The sequence below is a fragment of the Myotis nattereri genome (genome assembly GCF_964212035.1).
Source record: "Myotis nattereri genome assembly, chromosome: 1".
Taxonomy (NCBI): domain Eukaryota; kingdom Metazoa; phylum Chordata; class Mammalia; order Chiroptera; family Vespertilionidae; genus Myotis; species Myotis nattereri.
The window spans coordinates 226,879,162-226,895,622 of NC_138075.1; the positions used below are offsets into that span (position 1 = coordinate 226,879,162).

Consider the following 16,461-nt stretch of genomic DNA (forward strand, 5'->3'; position numbering starts at 1 on the left):
AAAATGAAACGGGAAAACTTCCGTTCTTCCTTAAGGCTCACAGGCATAGTCTGCACACGTCTCGGGGATTTTGTTGCTCCTTCCTCGTGTTCTTGACAACCTTGGAGGGAGGAGCTCCCGGTGACGACTGATGTGTGTTGCACCCTCACTGTACACCGAGGTCTCTTCTAAAGGCTGTATAGTTAGTAAGTCAGCTAGTCCTCAACATGGCCCTCAGAGGCAGGTCCTAACATCACCATCGCTGTTTATAGAGAAACTGAGGCAGAGCCTGTAAGAAACTTGCCCAGGGACACACAGCTGGTGGGTGGGAGAGCCTTGCATGGAATGCAGGCATCCAGGCGCCACGGCCCTTCACTTAGGATGGCTTTCACTGACCAAGTGTTACCCAACTGGCTAGCCAGGGAACCACCTCACCTTAGCCCCAGGCAGGAACTAAGTAATAGTTATCCAGTACCTGCCAAGGGTGGACAGACAGCTTATCTCATTGAAAACTCTGCTAATAGATCCAGTAACAGGCCCAGATGCACAAGTCATGTACAGATTTAATCAGAACTCTAGAAAGACAAAACCCAACTTAAAGGGGCTTAGGGGCAAGGGGGCAGGTGTGTGGACTCAGTCGCCAGGAAGAACCAGAATAGCGTGGCTCTGGAAACTGGCCACAGTCAGGAGACTCATCACACATCTCTTTCCTCAAGTCCCTCCTACCCATTCCCCTCCCCCACACCTTGACAAGGGGCAGGAGGAGGAGACAGCCAGGGCAGTTGCTGGTACCTTGCATTCCAACCCTGTGCCCACCCCCTCCCCACTCCTAGGAAAAACAAGTTTCCTCCCCACAGCCAAATGCAGCCCCCAAGGGAAGGTCCCTGGGTGACCTGGTGAGATTCCAGTACAAAGTTTATTGTTCCCACAGCACATTACCTGAAATGATCTCTGTGTGTGGGAATTTATTTTGCCCCCACCAGGATGTCACCTCCGTGAAGACAGGGACCTTGATCATCTCACTCCCTGCTGGCTAACCCTAAGGCCTGCGGACATTTCTGTGCCAGGATGGGGGCGCAGAGGGAGGAGTAGACGAAACCAAAGCAGAATCAGATTGTCCCCACCATGACGCCCTTCCTTCGGGCTGTGTCATCTCTGCCCTGGTCTGTTGAGACATCAGGGTTACAGCCACAGGCAACGTTGCATCAGGAAAGCACTGACAGGTGTCCAGCAAAACCAGATTCCATTCCTGGTCCTGGCCTTGCATCTGTGTGACCTGAGCTGGAGTGTCTTTAGCTCTGCAAGATCATTGCTCACCTCACAAAATAGCCCAAGAGGCTCAATGTTGTGTTCCAGTTTAGAAGGCAGGTGGTGTGAGCTCTTCCTCATTACCTCCCAGCATTCCCTTCCAAGGACTCCTCCAAACTCAAGCCAATCAGACCCGATGCCCACATTCTCTGAAGCCCTGTCTTGCTTCTTCCTCTGCTTTTACCATCTTTAACCCTCCCTGTCCACGTATCTGGAATCACCCAGAATGAATAGCCCACTTCAGGTCTGTATCTTCGACAAAGCATTTTCTGATTCCCCAAAACTTGACATAATCTTAATTTCTCTCAAATCTGCACAGGACTTTATCGGCTCATCTCTAGAAACATAAAAGTGAAATGATCTGCTGTTCATTTCACAAGAAGCCCAGGGTAGGAAGCTAAGTTGATGAAGAACTATCAGCAGCCCATGGTCATCATAGACATTCTGATCACACTAAGTTAGAACAGGAGGGGTTTACAGGAGAGAGAGTTTTCTGCAGGCCTTTCCCACCAATTTACTAATCGAAGGTCAAGTCTTGATGATCTGCATTTGGGTTTGTCTCAGGTAGGGGGAAGGCAGGGGGCACCAGGCATTCCCGTGGGCTAACTGCTGTGAAACTCACTCATCTAACTTATCTTAACTGCTTACAATAGGAACCTGTGATAAAGGTGAAGCTTGACCAGGTGACCTGACAACTGGGTGTGGAAAGCTCAGCTGCCTTAGTTCATCTTTGGTCTCCCCAAGTGCCTTTATTCTCCTTTATTATCTTCTAGTGGCCTGGTGCATGAAATTTGTGCACATTAAAAGGGAAATAACTAGAGGAAAAATTTTAATATTGCTATTTGCCCTTTCTCTATAATAGAAGTGTCAGAGACAAAAGAAAATTAGTAAAATGTATATGAAAATCTCCCTCCTCTCAGAGTCTGGGGCACGCCACAGGACCCAGAGTCAAGTCCCCGCCCAACCATGTGCACCTCGAAATCGTGCCAGACCAAGACCCGGCCGGCCCCACCCCCGTTAAGCACCACAGGGGCGGAGGGAGAAGCCTCAGATCCCTCGTCAAGCCCCACCAGGTGGGGGGCATGGCCTCAGGTCCCCCGCCCCAGCCTGGCACCACGCAGCCTCAGGTCCCTGCTGATTTGTCATTACGGTGTCATGGCATTATGGCATCATGGTGTGATGACCATTTGCATATTAGCCTTTTATTATTATGATTCTTGTCACTCATCCTTTAAGAGATTGCCACACCCCTTTTTTAAATGACTTTCTGACACACCTTTACAACACCTCACCCCCAAAATGTTAATAAATTCCTTTTTTCAAGTAAAACTGAACATCTGTACTTTAACCTACAGGCACCAAAGGGATGTAAATTTCATTAACTTTCTTGTCTGTGTTTCAGAAGTTTGATTCGGTGAAAGACATCATTGAACACTACAAGTATTTTCCTATTGTGCTGATTGACGGGAAAGATAAAACCCGGGCCCACAGGGAGCAATGCTACCTGACGCGGCCCCTCCCTCTCAACAGACTCTCCTCGCCTTGGTAGCCTGATCTGCTTACCTTCAGTTCACAGGATCCCAGACCTCTATTATTTTTCACCTCTTTCCAAAAATTCTTCTTCTGGGGTTTTAAGGGATTACATCTTAGACTTCAAAGAAAAGAAAAACGTTCTATAATGGAAGTTGGAAACTCAACCATGGTTTTTGAAACCTCAAACCACAGAATATGTGTAAGATGCATAAATCAAAACTAGTTTTTCAAAAATATGTTCTAAAGAAAAAACTGTAAAGACGGTCATTGTGCTCATGTTACAGATGAGCAACAGAGGTTACAAGAAACTATCGCTGGGATGTTTGCAGCTGGCACACAGCGAGTCTGGGGGAGAACCCCAAATCTACGCTCTTCCAGGACCTCGTGCGGCCTTGTTTACTTCAGAAATGTCTGGACTTGTGAATTTACAATGTTTTCAGGATTCCTTATGCTGAGGTGTTAGTGAATGTCAGCTCTATTTTATTTGTGATCCTGGAAATTCAGTTACAGAGAAGCAATATGGCAGGAAAACAAGAGCACTTGTGAGTATCGCTTGAAAGATAGAAATCAGAAATGCGTTCCCTGTGTGGTGAAACGGCCAGCTCCAGTGTACTCTGCTTAGAGTCGCTGTAAGACGAATGGAATTAGGCGTTTCCTAGTAAGGGCGTAAGCTTACGCCTGAGGGAAGGTATAGTTATTCTTACAAGTCCAACTGTGGACTTCCATTTGAAGGAAGAGCAGGCCTCACATTAGCGTTATGTTGCGGGAACATTGCACTGTCCCTGCTCAAGGCCAGGAGGATGTACTTTCATTCAACAGAAGAAGAGAGCCAGGATTTTTATCCTTTCTTGCCTGGCTCCCTCCAAGCACATCTTCCCAGGTACATTTCCTGCCTGTGAAATTTTACAGAGAGAGAGAGAAAAAAATGATTTGAAAGTACAGAGTTACCTACCTTAAAATATATCAATAAGTAAACACTTGTAGTGACATTTAAAAAAATAAAAAGAGTCCTAGTTGGAATGAATAGTACACAATGACTTCAAATGTTACCAAAGCCTGCATGTGAAAGTTATAGACTATGTCATTGTAGCTAGAAGTAAAACCAAAATAGAATTAAAAGGCAAGGGATACCAAGGAAAATACTACACACAATGTCCAGGATTCTCTCTCGTCCAAAATAGCAGACAAAGACCACTGGGAGCATTTGCCAACCAGCGGAACAGGTGCCTGGCTCTGACCTTTCACAAGGTCAATGTGAGGTAACGCCTCTAGGACAAACCAGGAGCATTTGATGCAGAAGCTCCTTGTAAAATTGGAACTTTTTAAAAAATATTTTCATTGATTTCAGAGAGGAAGGGAGAGGGGCGAGAGATAGAAACATCAATGATGAGAGAGAATCATTGATTGGCTGCCTCCTGCACACCCTATACTAGGGATCAAGCCGGCAACCGGAGCATGTGCCCTGACTGGGAATCGAACTGTAACCTCTTGTTTCATAAGTTGATGCTCAATTACTGAGCCTCACCAGCCAGGCAAGTTGGAACTATTGATGCCCACCTGAGCCTGTCTTAGATGTGCCTGCACAGGGTAACATGGGAACCAAGAGACAAGAGTGTATACATTGGAGCCTGGCTACTAAGGAGCAGACTGATGAGAGCTGAAGGCAGTATGGGGGCTCATCACGCTCACCTGGGCTTCAGCAAACCCCAGCTAGTGTGGAAGCGGGCTCTGCAGAGAGTCCACGGGCTCATGTGTGGGAAGAATCTACGCCTCACTCTAAAAAGCCATTGGCAGGTTTTACCAAGACCTCCAATTCACCTACCACAAGGCCCTGCCATTCCATGCTGTGTTCTCAAGAAATGTTTCTGAGTCTCCTCAAGCACTGCTCTTGTTAAAATAAATGAACATCAGGTGGTGGTAGCATTTTTATGAAGCTTATGGGTTTTTTAAATGCTTTATCATCTCTTTTTCAGAAATTCATGATATGATGCTATGAGGAAAAGGAAGTGACCATCTTAAAATAAAATGCTCACAATACTTAACATGTGAAAAATCTTTGAAAAGAAGATATTGGCAGGGCTGGCTTAGATGATTGGGATTTGAGCATGCTAGCTGGGTCTTTCTGGAACTCAGATGCCAAGGCAGGAGTTAGAAGTGCAAACATTTAGTGGAAGTAGTGCCTGTGAAAGATAAGGGGGGAGAGAGACAGGAGGAGGCAGGGAGAGCCTTCAGGCTGTGATGTAGGTCTGACACTTGTAGGAGGAAAGAGGGAAGGAGGGAAGATGAGTGGGAAGAGCATCAGACTGAGATGCAGCACTGGAAGAGCCTTGGGCAGCCCATTGGTAAGATCCAGAGCAAAGATTGCCCGTAGAGGAGAGTCCCACACTGGGCAGAAGTGGCCAGGTGTTCGCACACCACCCATGTCGACTCATGCCTAGGGCTCTCCAGGAAAAACATGACCTTCAAATGCCACGGGACATCCAGAGGCACTGCAGCTGGAGGCTGTCAGAGAACTTGGCAATCAGCAGGTTCTTCTTGCAAGGGAGAGCCAAGTGGCCCAGCCCCGTGTCTGCCGAAGGGACAATCCGGTTCTCGGTGTTGATTGTAATGACATGTTGCTTGTAATAAATCACTAAAGGATAAAGGTTTATAAACTTTAACTGTACTTGATTATTACAACAGTTCTGTAAAGAGGGCAGGGCCAGGATTCTGAACCCATGTATGACTGAGGAAGCTATGCCTCCTTGGCCAAAATCTTATGGTGACATAGTCATGGCTGGAACCAAGTTTTTCATACACCACACTCCATTTGGTGTCTAGTGTCTCATTAATCTGTAATTAAAAGCTCAGTGATTTGGGCTTGACATGCCCACATTCCAAAGGGCTTTGATCCCTCTTCAACTATGATTTCATTTTCAGATGAGAAGTGTCACTTTATACCTCGCCCCAGTAGAGCAGTGGGATTTTAGCTTTATCTGATTATAGCATTCATGAAGGTTTCTTTCTGACTAAATCATCCCCATTTGGATCTTCCTCATCTTTAATAATACCTTATTACAAGCACTACTTTGTGTATGAGTATGTATACTATGTTGCTAGGCAATCTTGTAGATGTTGGAATTATAGCAGTGAATTAAGTGGGAGAAACAGGCAGCAAATAGTAAATAAGATCATCTAAGTTGGTTTCCCATGACTTTGTTGTAGTTTTGCTTTAACACTTTATCACTGAGTGCTTGTAGTAAGGCCAATATTAGATATTTTGCTGGAGCCAATTTAAGATGGCTTTAAAACGTTTTCAACCAGAATATGTTAAATTTTTCAAACTTACTTAATGGAAAACTCCTCTTGGGTATACTTGTGTGAGGGGTTGGGAAGGCTATTGACTAACCACAAGGCAGGATATTAAGATAATGTCTAGAAAAATCTCCAAATATTTGGAAATTAAGCAACACATTTCTAAATTACTCATGGTCAAAGAAAAAAAAACACACAAAAGTCGAAAACTATCTCAAAATGAATGATAATGAAACATAATATAGCAAAATTTAAGGGATACAACTACCATTTAATTATATTTAATATAAGCATTGACAGTTTAAAAGGCTTAAATGCTTATATTAAAGATAGTTCCATAATCAAGTACCTAAGTGTCCAGTTTATGATATAAAGAAAGCATAAATTAAACCCAAAGTAAGTAGAAAGAAGAAAATGTTAAGGATAAGAGCAGAAATCAACATTACAAACAAAAGGAAATAAAAGAAAACCAACAAAGCCAAAAGTTGGTTCTTTGAACAATTAAAATTAATAAACAGCTAGCAAAAGTAATAAAAAAATAAGCAAAAGAAAACAAATTACTAAAGAATAAAAGGGAAAACAACTGATCCTATATACATTGAAAGGCTATTAAAGACATATCATAAGCACCTTTCTTTCAGTGAGGTTGAAAAATATAATCCCATAGAGACAATACTAATACAAGAAGAAACAGGAAATCTGAAAAGTACTCCAATTTTTTAAAAATATCTTTTTATTGATTTCAGAGAGGAAGGGAGAGGGAGAGAGAGAGATAGAAACATCAATGATGAGAGAGAATCATTGAATGGCTGCTTCCTGCAAACCCCCTACTGGGGATCAAGCCCGCAACCCAGGCATGTGCCCTTGACTGGAATCACACCTGGGACCCTTCAGTCCGCAGGCTGACGCTCTATCCACTGAGCCAAACAGGCTAGGGCCAGCACTCCATTTTTTAAAAGAAATTAGCAACTTTCCCACACAAAGAAACCTCTAGATCAAGCATGTCAAATTCACGGCCTGCAGGCTGCATGCCTCGTTTATTTTGCCCGTGTTAGCCTTTGAGTTTGACATGCTTGCTCTACATCGTGAAGGATCCTATAAAAAATGTTAAAGTTATAACACAAAATTCACAATCTATTTAAGAAGGTCGAGAGAGAACATTTCTGAACTCTTTATAAGGTTCCCATAAACCCAATCATAAACAAATACACAAATAAGCACATAAGCCTGACACAGATAATACAAAGAAAGAAAAGTCCAGCTTATGTGCCCTAAGCATAGATACAAAAATCTTTAACAAAATGCAAATAAGTAAACGGATGGTGAGTGGAGCAGTCAGGCTTCTCACTACTAGAATGGGGGATTACTGATAAGCAAAGGATCGGGTCAGAATGAGCCATAACTCTGCATGAGATTTGGAGACGTCAGTATGAATTCATGTTTTGCTTAATATAGATCTACAGGAATAAACATAGAAATCATTACACATGTTAGTATACACACACCCAGTTCCAAGCTCTGTGCACTCAGGGGGCCTAGAAGCAATGACACTGATAGAAAAAAAAATCGTGGGAGGAGGTGAGGAGGCAAGCTTGCCTTACCAGATTTTTTAAAACATAAAGCCACTGTAACTGAAACATACTGGAAATTCACAAATAGGAAAGCGAGGATGTGATAAAGGTGGGCAAAGATGGTTTTATTTAAATAAGTTTTGCTGGAAACAATTGCCTGCCAAATGAAGAGGAAAAAAATATACCTACATAAAAAAATTCCATGGCTATTCATTATTTAAAAATAAAAATATATAACAATAACTACTTAGAAGAAAATATTTGCATGCCCTTGCCATTTGCGGTCATGTTGTATGTATTGGGGGTACTTTTTTAAAAAGAATAGTTTATTGATCTTTACAGAGAGAAGAAAGGAGAGGGAGTGAGAAACATCAGTGTGAGAGCACAATACCCATTGGCTGCCTCCCCACCAGGGTTCGAACCCACAACCCAGGCATGTGCCCTTGACCAGGAATTGGAACCAGCAACCTCCCAGTGTACAGGATGAAGCCCAACCAACTGGCCAAGGCTGGGGTTACTTCGTAAGCAACACAGGAAACAACAACAAAGGCAGGGAAATGAAGAAACATTTGACTGGGAGGCAACACTTCAGAAGAACGTTACAGCCAGTGCCAGTTGGGGGGATAGGGGAGGGCAGGCCAGGTTTCTATAAATTATGAGTAACAATGGCCACTGGAATCCCGGCAATGCTTTGGAAATTAATCTGGTAATCTCTGTGAAAATGAAAAATATATGTATCCTTCCCACCACTTCTACTTCTAGAAGAATTAAAAGTATACTTCCTGAAGTAGGAAGCAGAAAGGAGGAAGGGTGCTTAATGAAGCATTGTCTGCCAAGTAACAAAGCAAAAAAAAAAAAAATTAAAGTTCAGTAATAAAGAGGTCTTAAGTGTACTCTCACTGTGGAATAGTATGCAACTATTTAAAAGAATGCTTTAGCATTGTGTGGATTTTCCCAATGAAATAGTCATCATGGGCTGTAAGTAATAAAAGCACCTTGCTGAGAAATGTATATAAAATTGGTCTATATTTATAAAAACAACTACTCCCCACCACACGTAGCCGGCTATTTTTTTATATTATCATTATATAAGAACATACTAGGTTATTAAAATTTGTTATGGTGGATAGAGACCTGTTTGAGAAAGAAGAACTGGTTTGGAGACAGATGAGGGAAGAAATGACTGTGCAACATGAAAAACACTCCAGCATCATGTCAGAACAAGAATAAACCAGAACATTGTTAACACACCAGCAAATGTGTGAAACCAAACATGTATGTGGGCATGATTAGAGGGCAGCATGGGAAAATGAAAACTTCTTCATTGGCTGCAAAAAAAGAAAAAATATACATCATTCTTTGGTACCGAGCCTCATAATGCATCCCTCTAAAATGATCCCATATAATAAAAGGCTAATATGCAAATAGACCAAACAGCAGAACAACAGAACAACCAGTCGCTATGATGGGCACTGACCACCAGGGAGCGTGTGTGGAACATGGGGGTGTTGGCCATGGCAGGATAGAGGAGCAGGTGAGCGGGGGCGCCCGACCAAGGCTGGGTGCTGGTAGCTGTCATCGGGGCGAGCCTCTGGTGGTTACTGAAAATTCTTCGTTCCTGTGCGCCACGGTCCTGTCCGCCACTCACACCTGCTGCCAGCGCCGGAGCCACCACTCCCAACCATTGCCGGTGCCCGGCACACATCCGGATCACTTGGCACCATCAGCCGGTGTGAGTAGCAGCTACCTGCCCTGATCACCCCTGAGGGCTTCTCTACCTCCCCCCGGCTCCTGAGGGGCTATCTGGGCAGCAGCTGCCGCTCGCACCTGCTGACGGCACCAGCCCCACTCACACCCGCTGCTGGCGCCATCAGCCCTAGGGAGCAGCGGCAGTGCATGGGAGCTGCAGCAGCGGGAGTGAGGATGCTGGTAGATAGGGCACTGGGAGCTGAGGTGGGAAGGGCAAGGCAGGAGCACGGAGGATGGGCCAAGACCCGCCCCTGTGCCTACCACAGCCTCGCAGCCCACAGGTCTTTTCAAGGTGCATGAATTCATGCACTGGGCCCCTAGTATTACCTATAAAACACAATTTGCTAAGTCAACAGCTCTGGGCAATTTCTCATCCTATTTGCAAGCAAGCAACACTCTTCCCATCTTGAGTCCCTTTCCAAACACATATATAACTCAAGTCCCCCATTTTAACTTCTCTTTAAAACTGGTCTTTTTCTCTAGGGCACAGGAGGCCGTGTACATGGGAGAGGAGCAGAGGTGGTCTGGGAGTGTCTGCCATGTTGATGTTTTGTTTCCGAGGAGAGAGACCTGAAGTAAATATACTCTGACATCAGGATGCTCTGAGGCTGGGTGAAGAGTACGTGGGTGTTTGCTAAATACTCTGGCAATAGTTTTAAATACCCCGTCATCTATGGAGGCAGGAGGCCCCAAGAGGAAAGAAACCCACTTTCTGGCTTGAGGAGTCCCTGGCATGAATAACAACAGCTCCTACCCAATCAACCCCAAGTCAGCAGGCCCTGCCATGGACTCTAGTCTTCCCACTGGATTCCATCACTTCATTATAATGAACTGGGGACACACAGGGATCCCCAGACATTCACAGAAAACCTTTCAAGAGAATGGGCGGGGGGGGGTGGGGGGGGAGGGAGAAGCAGGGATAAGGGGGTAAGTGGCGATGGGGGAAATAATAAAGAAGACGGAAAAAGAGAAAGGGAATAAAATGGTTGCCAACAAAAGAATAAAAAAACTATTTTAAAATTCTAAGTAGTATAATCCCCAGAGAGACTGGAGAATGCCCTGCATTCATAAAATTCCATAGGAAAAAAATTATACATATCTTGCAAGATAAAAATCAAGAAAATCTTCCAGGAAGTAAATAGAAGAGAAAAAAAAAAGTAGAAAATATAAGAGAAGATATTGAGAGGCAAAGAAGATCAACCAAGAAGTTTAATTATCTAATTATCTGGATAATAATAAGATGATGATGATGATGATAGAAACAGATACTATAGAGCTAAAAAAAAAATGGGGGGGGGGGTTAAATCCAAAATTGAAGGACAATAGTTTATATATTTAAAGCTACATTAACTGACCAGAATGACAGGTGATGACAGATAGAGGATAGATAGATAGATAGATAGATAGATAGATAGATAGATAATAGATAGATTGATAGATTGGTAGATAAATGATAGATAGATGATAGATAGATAGATAGATAGATACATAGATAGATAGATAGATGATAGTTAGATTGATAGATGATAGATAGATGATAGATAGCAGGTAAATAGATACATCATCACAAATGATAAAGAGGAAACCTGAAGGCTCCAGGGAGGCAGAGGGGGACACTCTCTAAGTGAAGAGAAGCAGGCCTCCCAGCAGCGCCTCACCCAGTTGAAACCAAGAAGACAGCAGAGCCCTGCACCCAAGGGTTTGAGTAAACCGTGCTTTCATCCATGTAAGGGATGAAAAGATCTTTTTAGACATTCAAGCCTTCCAACAACTCACCTCTAACCCTCTTCCTCAGTAAGGTATTTGAGATAGTCTCTGGCAAATAACAAGCAAGCAACAAACAGAAATCTAAGGGTACCCGGGGTTTTAACATAGACCAGATGGAAGAAGTGCAGAGGGTCCAGTGGGGGCAGGTAGACACAGCACAGACAAGAACTGGCGGTCCGAGCGTGTCAGGGAGGAGACCTGGGGGTTGGAAAGGGGGAAGGGACCTTTTTAGAGCATCCCATTGAATAGAGAGGTTGGAAGAGTTTAAAGCTACAGCCATCGCTAGGGATCTGCTGGGGATTGTTTCTAGGACCCTTTCGAATACCAAAATCTATGGATGCTCAAGTCCCTACATACAAGGGTATAATGTTCACATATGTATAACCTCCGCACATCCTCGCACACAAATCATCTCTACATTACTTACACTACCTAATACAGTGTGCATGCTGTGTAAATAGTTGTTATACTGTGTTGTTTAGAAAATAACAATAAAAAAATTTTGGTGTGGCCCTAACCAGTGTGGCTCAGTGGATAGAGCGTCGGCCTGCAGACTGAAGGGTCCCAGGTTCAATTCTGGTCAAGGGCATGTACCTTTGTTGTGGGCACATCCCCAGTAGAGGGTGTGCAGGAGGCAGCTGATCAATTTTTCTCTCTCATCAAAGTTTCTAACTCTCTATCCCTCTCCCTTCCTCTCTGTAAAAAAAATCAAATATATATATATATATATATATATATATATATATATATATATTTTAAGGTAAACCTCTTTTTAAAAAAATGTTTGGTGTAATATCGATAAATCTAGGTCACATATACCTGCAACTCAGGTCACTAGGAAAGCTCATCATGAAGCTTGAAAGTGCTGAAAAATTATCCATTTTAGCTCCTATTTTCCAGCATTTCAACATCAGCATTCTTTTTTGCCTTCTCATTGCTCACCGTGGGTACTTATTAAATAACACACAATTGTGAAGACGTGGCTCATAACTTCACACTGAGCGCCCTGCTGGGGAGTGTTCTCCGCTGAGGGAATGAGCCACCTGAGTGCTCAGCTGGGCATCCGGGACCATGCTATGAGCGCCCAGCTCTGCTTACTTTAAAGGCAGCAAGAGGGCGCGTGGCCCTTCACGCTGAGATTCTAATAAAAGCGGTGAGAGCCTCCCATGTGCATCCTCGGAGATGCAGTGGCCCTGGCTTCACATGAGGGGACTCTTGAGGGGGCGGGGTAGGAAGAGAAAGAATACCTCTATTTCTTCTGCAGGCTTCTCAGAGGTTGCTTCCGCTGAACTGTGTGAGCTTGTACATCATTCAACATAAACTGCTCATTTTTCATATCATGTTGGCCCGTGCTTTGCCCATCCCCCCCTTTACTTTCCCTACCGACACTGGATCAGTTCGTTCTGGGTTTTGCAGTGAGTGACAGGAAATCCAAAATATAGAAGCCTATCTACCTCTTACGTAAATTAAATCTGGGGGTGAGCAGTGGGCGTCAGTTATGAGCAGTGGGGGTCCGTGATGATCAGGGACTCAGGCTCCTACCTATGGTTCCCCATCCTCAGCCAGTTCTATTCACTTCGTGGCCCACGTGGCTGCTCCAGCTCCAGCCATTGCCTCTTCATCCCTGCATCCAAGCCAGCAGGAGGAGGAAAGTGGCCAAGAGTCGCATGTCCCTTCCTTCAGGGACACTTCTGGATGTCATGGATACTCTGGTTCTACTTACTTCCCATTGATGCTCACACACGTAGCTACAACCAAGAAGAGCACGTTCGGTCTTTTTTCTTTCTGAGCAACAAGAAATTGGAGGAGGGTTATTACCAAGAACAAAAGGAGAAACAGATTTGGGGAAGCAGCTAAGAAAAGTCTGCTACCATTGTACTCATGAACTGCAGGTAAGTGCTGGTGAGCCGCCATCTATCCGTCTATCAGGGGTCTTGGTGAAGGAGAAGCCTAGTGGTCAGCTGGGCAGAGAGGAGCCCCGTGTGGCAGCGGGCACAGGCTGAGGAGCAGCCATAGGAGGTACTGTGGGAGGCAGTGTAGGGCAGGACTAACTCTATATGGAAGGACCAGGTCTTCCCTCATTCCTATCCCGTTTGAACCTACTCGCGTCTACTGCTGGGGGCGAGGACGCTGCCTGAGCCAGGAGTGACCGCCCCCAGTCAGTATTCCTCTACTTGTTCTGCTGGTCCCACCGCGTGTCCAATCGCTATGAACGTTTCCAAACGCTCATCTCCCTTTCTGCACCCATCCCCTCCCTGGGGAACCGCAGTGGGGGCCGGTCCCTGTCCCCACCATGCTTTGCCTAGCCCTGGTGTGGGCAAGGGACGCCGATGGCTCCGACAAGCTTGGACTTGGAAGCCGGCTTATTCTGCGCCCAGTCTTCTGTGATCCTCCAGGATGATAATTGCACTTGATTGAATGCAAGCGTTGCAGTCATAGGTCAGGATTGCGCAACCGGAGGCCAGGGGGCGGCGCACAGCGCTGCATGGCGTCCTCGGCTACCCGCCGGCGCTGCAAGTCCAGCCTCCGCTTCTGCTCCAGCTCCGGTCCGCAAAATAGGCGAAACAAAAGCAAAGAAGCCCATGGAGATTCTCACAGGGGCGGGTCCGCGGGCCATGGGCTAGGGGAGCCCAGGATGCAGCCCTGACAGCCCGGCGAGCGCGGAGCCCGCAGCCTGGCAGCTCGGGCTGAGCCTGGTAGAATTCTACGCGGGAGCCAGCAGGCAGCTGCGCAGCGACGCCACAGGCGGTTGGTGGTACTGCAGCGCACTACGCTTGCGGGCGGGGCCGCGTCCTGGCGGGCTCCCGGGTTCTACTGGCTGCGCATGCCCAGTGCGCTGCTCAAAGCTCCCCTCCAGCAGGCCAGTGGGTGGTGAAGCAAGACGTGAGCAACCCGGAGCTCCAGGGAAGGAGGCAGGGCGGCTGGGATCTGAGCCTAGCCGCAGGCGCTGTCCTCTGCCGGACAACCCCCATGGAAGGTTGCTCCACTCAGTCCCTTTTACTGTTAAGAGAAGCGTCTCAGAGACTGGCAGTAACTTGCCCGAGGTCACACAGCTAGTACAGATGAGTAATGGGATCAGGATTAGACCCTGCAGCCTCCACTCCCTGCGCCCGAGGACTGGAAGAACTGAATTGAGCTCGGGACCGGGGCAAAGAGGCATTTATCCCTCTTTCACAGATGAGCAAACTAAGGTCAAAGAAATTACTAGACATTTCTGAAATGTTCCCAACAACAAAAAAAGCCACCGGCTTGGATGTCCTGTTTATGCATTGTCTTGAAGTACCGGAGATTTGCCTGTCCTTGCCTCCCCTCCCCCAATGTTAGCCCAAAATTCCCAACCGGCTGTTAGAGACCTGGCCCTTTTCCAAGGCACAGTGGGGTAGGGTGCCTCCCTCTGAGCCATAGCCCCCCATGGCAGAATTGAGGAAATGACTCCTTAAGATCGCAGTTTGCAAGTGGCTGGGATGATCCCAATCTGCACTGCGCCTCCTGCTCTTCCTCAGACATGCCCAGCGTATACCCACCTCAGGGCCTTTGCACATGCTCTTGCCTATATGTGAAGCTCTTCCACCTTCCTGCACTGATTCCTACTCATGACTTAGAGCTCATCTTCTGACACTCACTTCACTGAGCCATTCAGATACTGTCTCTTGCTTTGCACTCCCTTCCACATCACACCCGCCAGTTTTATTTCCTCCCCAGCCGGCCTCTAGCACTCCCCAGTTATTTATCCCATTAATTGTTCGAGCTCTACAACCCCCTACTAAATGAATGCTCCCAAAGAGCAGAGCCTTATCTTGCTCTTCATCCTATCCTCAGCATTTAACCTGTGCCTGCAAGGAACAGGCATTCAGATGTTTGTTGAATGAATAAGTGAGCAAACATTGGCTCCCAGCCATGACACTCAATGACTGGGTTTGTTCGTATGCCTTTCCTCTTTTCTCCTGCGTGTTAGGCAACCATCTCTGGGAGTTTCTTAGGGTTGCTGTAACAAACACATTTATTATCTTATAGTTCTAGAGGCTAGAAGTCTGAAATCAAGGTGCAGCAGATCCTTGCTCCCTCCAAAACCTAAAGGAAAATATCCTTTCTTGCCTTTCCCAGCTTCCAATGGCCCCTGGGCGTTCCTGGCTTGTGGCAGCATCGCTCCAATTTTGACCTTCATCTTCCTGTGGCCCCTTTCTCCCTGGGTCTCTGTGTCTTCACACAGCAGCCTCCTCTCTGCTTCTTCTTTAAGGGTGCCAATCATGGGATTAGGGCTCACCCGATGACCTCATCTAAACTCTGTCTGCAAAGACCCTCAATTCCACATAAGTGCACATTCACGGGTGTGAGTCTGCATCCGCACTCACTGGCAATTTAGGGCTCTAACATATCTTTTGAAGGGGGGACATAATTCAATTCGGAACAGAGGTGGCCCATGGAACACTAGAAAGAGATTTAGACAAACGAAGCTGGAAGATGGGAAAGAAGACCTGAAGGGCTGTCCTGCCTGTAGGACAGGAGCACTGGTTGAATGTCCAGAAATAGCATGTCTGTGTGAACTCTCCCTGCATCGGGACTTTTAGGGAACAACACTTCAACTTTAGGGGTTTCTATCCCTGCTTGGCCCTTTTGCAGGCTGTAAACTCCTCATTTCCCAACCCTTCACGAAGTATTTTTGTCACTGAATTTGGGCTCCCGAGAAATATTTAAAAAAGAACTGCTACTGGGCACTTCTTATGTGCCAGGGACTGTGTGAGCCCTGACCTGCCCCCTCCCGTGTAACGCGGAGGACTCATTTGTGCGATCGGCCCTGTTATTCTCTGACCTTTACATGAGTCCTGAGGTTCAGACAGGCTCGGGAGCAGGCTCACAGCTTCGTGCCAGTTGGGGTTTCTACCCAGTTCTAACTGCAGGGAAACTTCCAGGAAATCCAGAGGGACTTCCATTCATTCTACTTGACTCCAAGAGGGCCCAGCTCTCTGCGACGCATGGGTGCAAGTTACAAGGAGATGAAACAAATTAGACTAAATTTTAGGGGGGAAATCTCTACCACTCAGACTTGGAATTCTCCAATACTTAAAATTAACAGTTTTCCCTGATGTGGCTCCTTTTGGTGCTAAAAATTGCCAGGCAGTGGCCAGGTTAGATTCTCAGTACCCTTCCCAAGCCCACCTCACTCTTAAGGGGGACTATGAACTCTGTCCTATTGTCTCTGCTATGGACTCTGAGTACATAAATGTGTGTCCTGAGAAGACATCCACTAGCTGGCAGGAGC

At 45.9% G+C, this 16,461-nt stretch overlaps 1 protein-coding gene across 1 annotated transcript in view; it reads left to right on the forward strand.

Moving 5' to 3' along the window:
• Positions 1-2,836, forward strand: part of CLNK (cytokine dependent hematopoietic cell linker) — a gene marked incomplete at both ends in the record, with an annotated part of 88,193 nt that extends 85,357 nt beyond the window's left edge. The window contains one exon of the mRNA XM_081082249.1: positions 2,690-2,836. Within this exon, the coding sequence (XP_080938375.1) occupies positions 2,690-2,836 (147 nt within the window). The remainder of the gene's footprint in view (positions 1-2,689) is intronic.
• Positions 2,837-16,461: the final 13,625 nt, after the last annotated feature.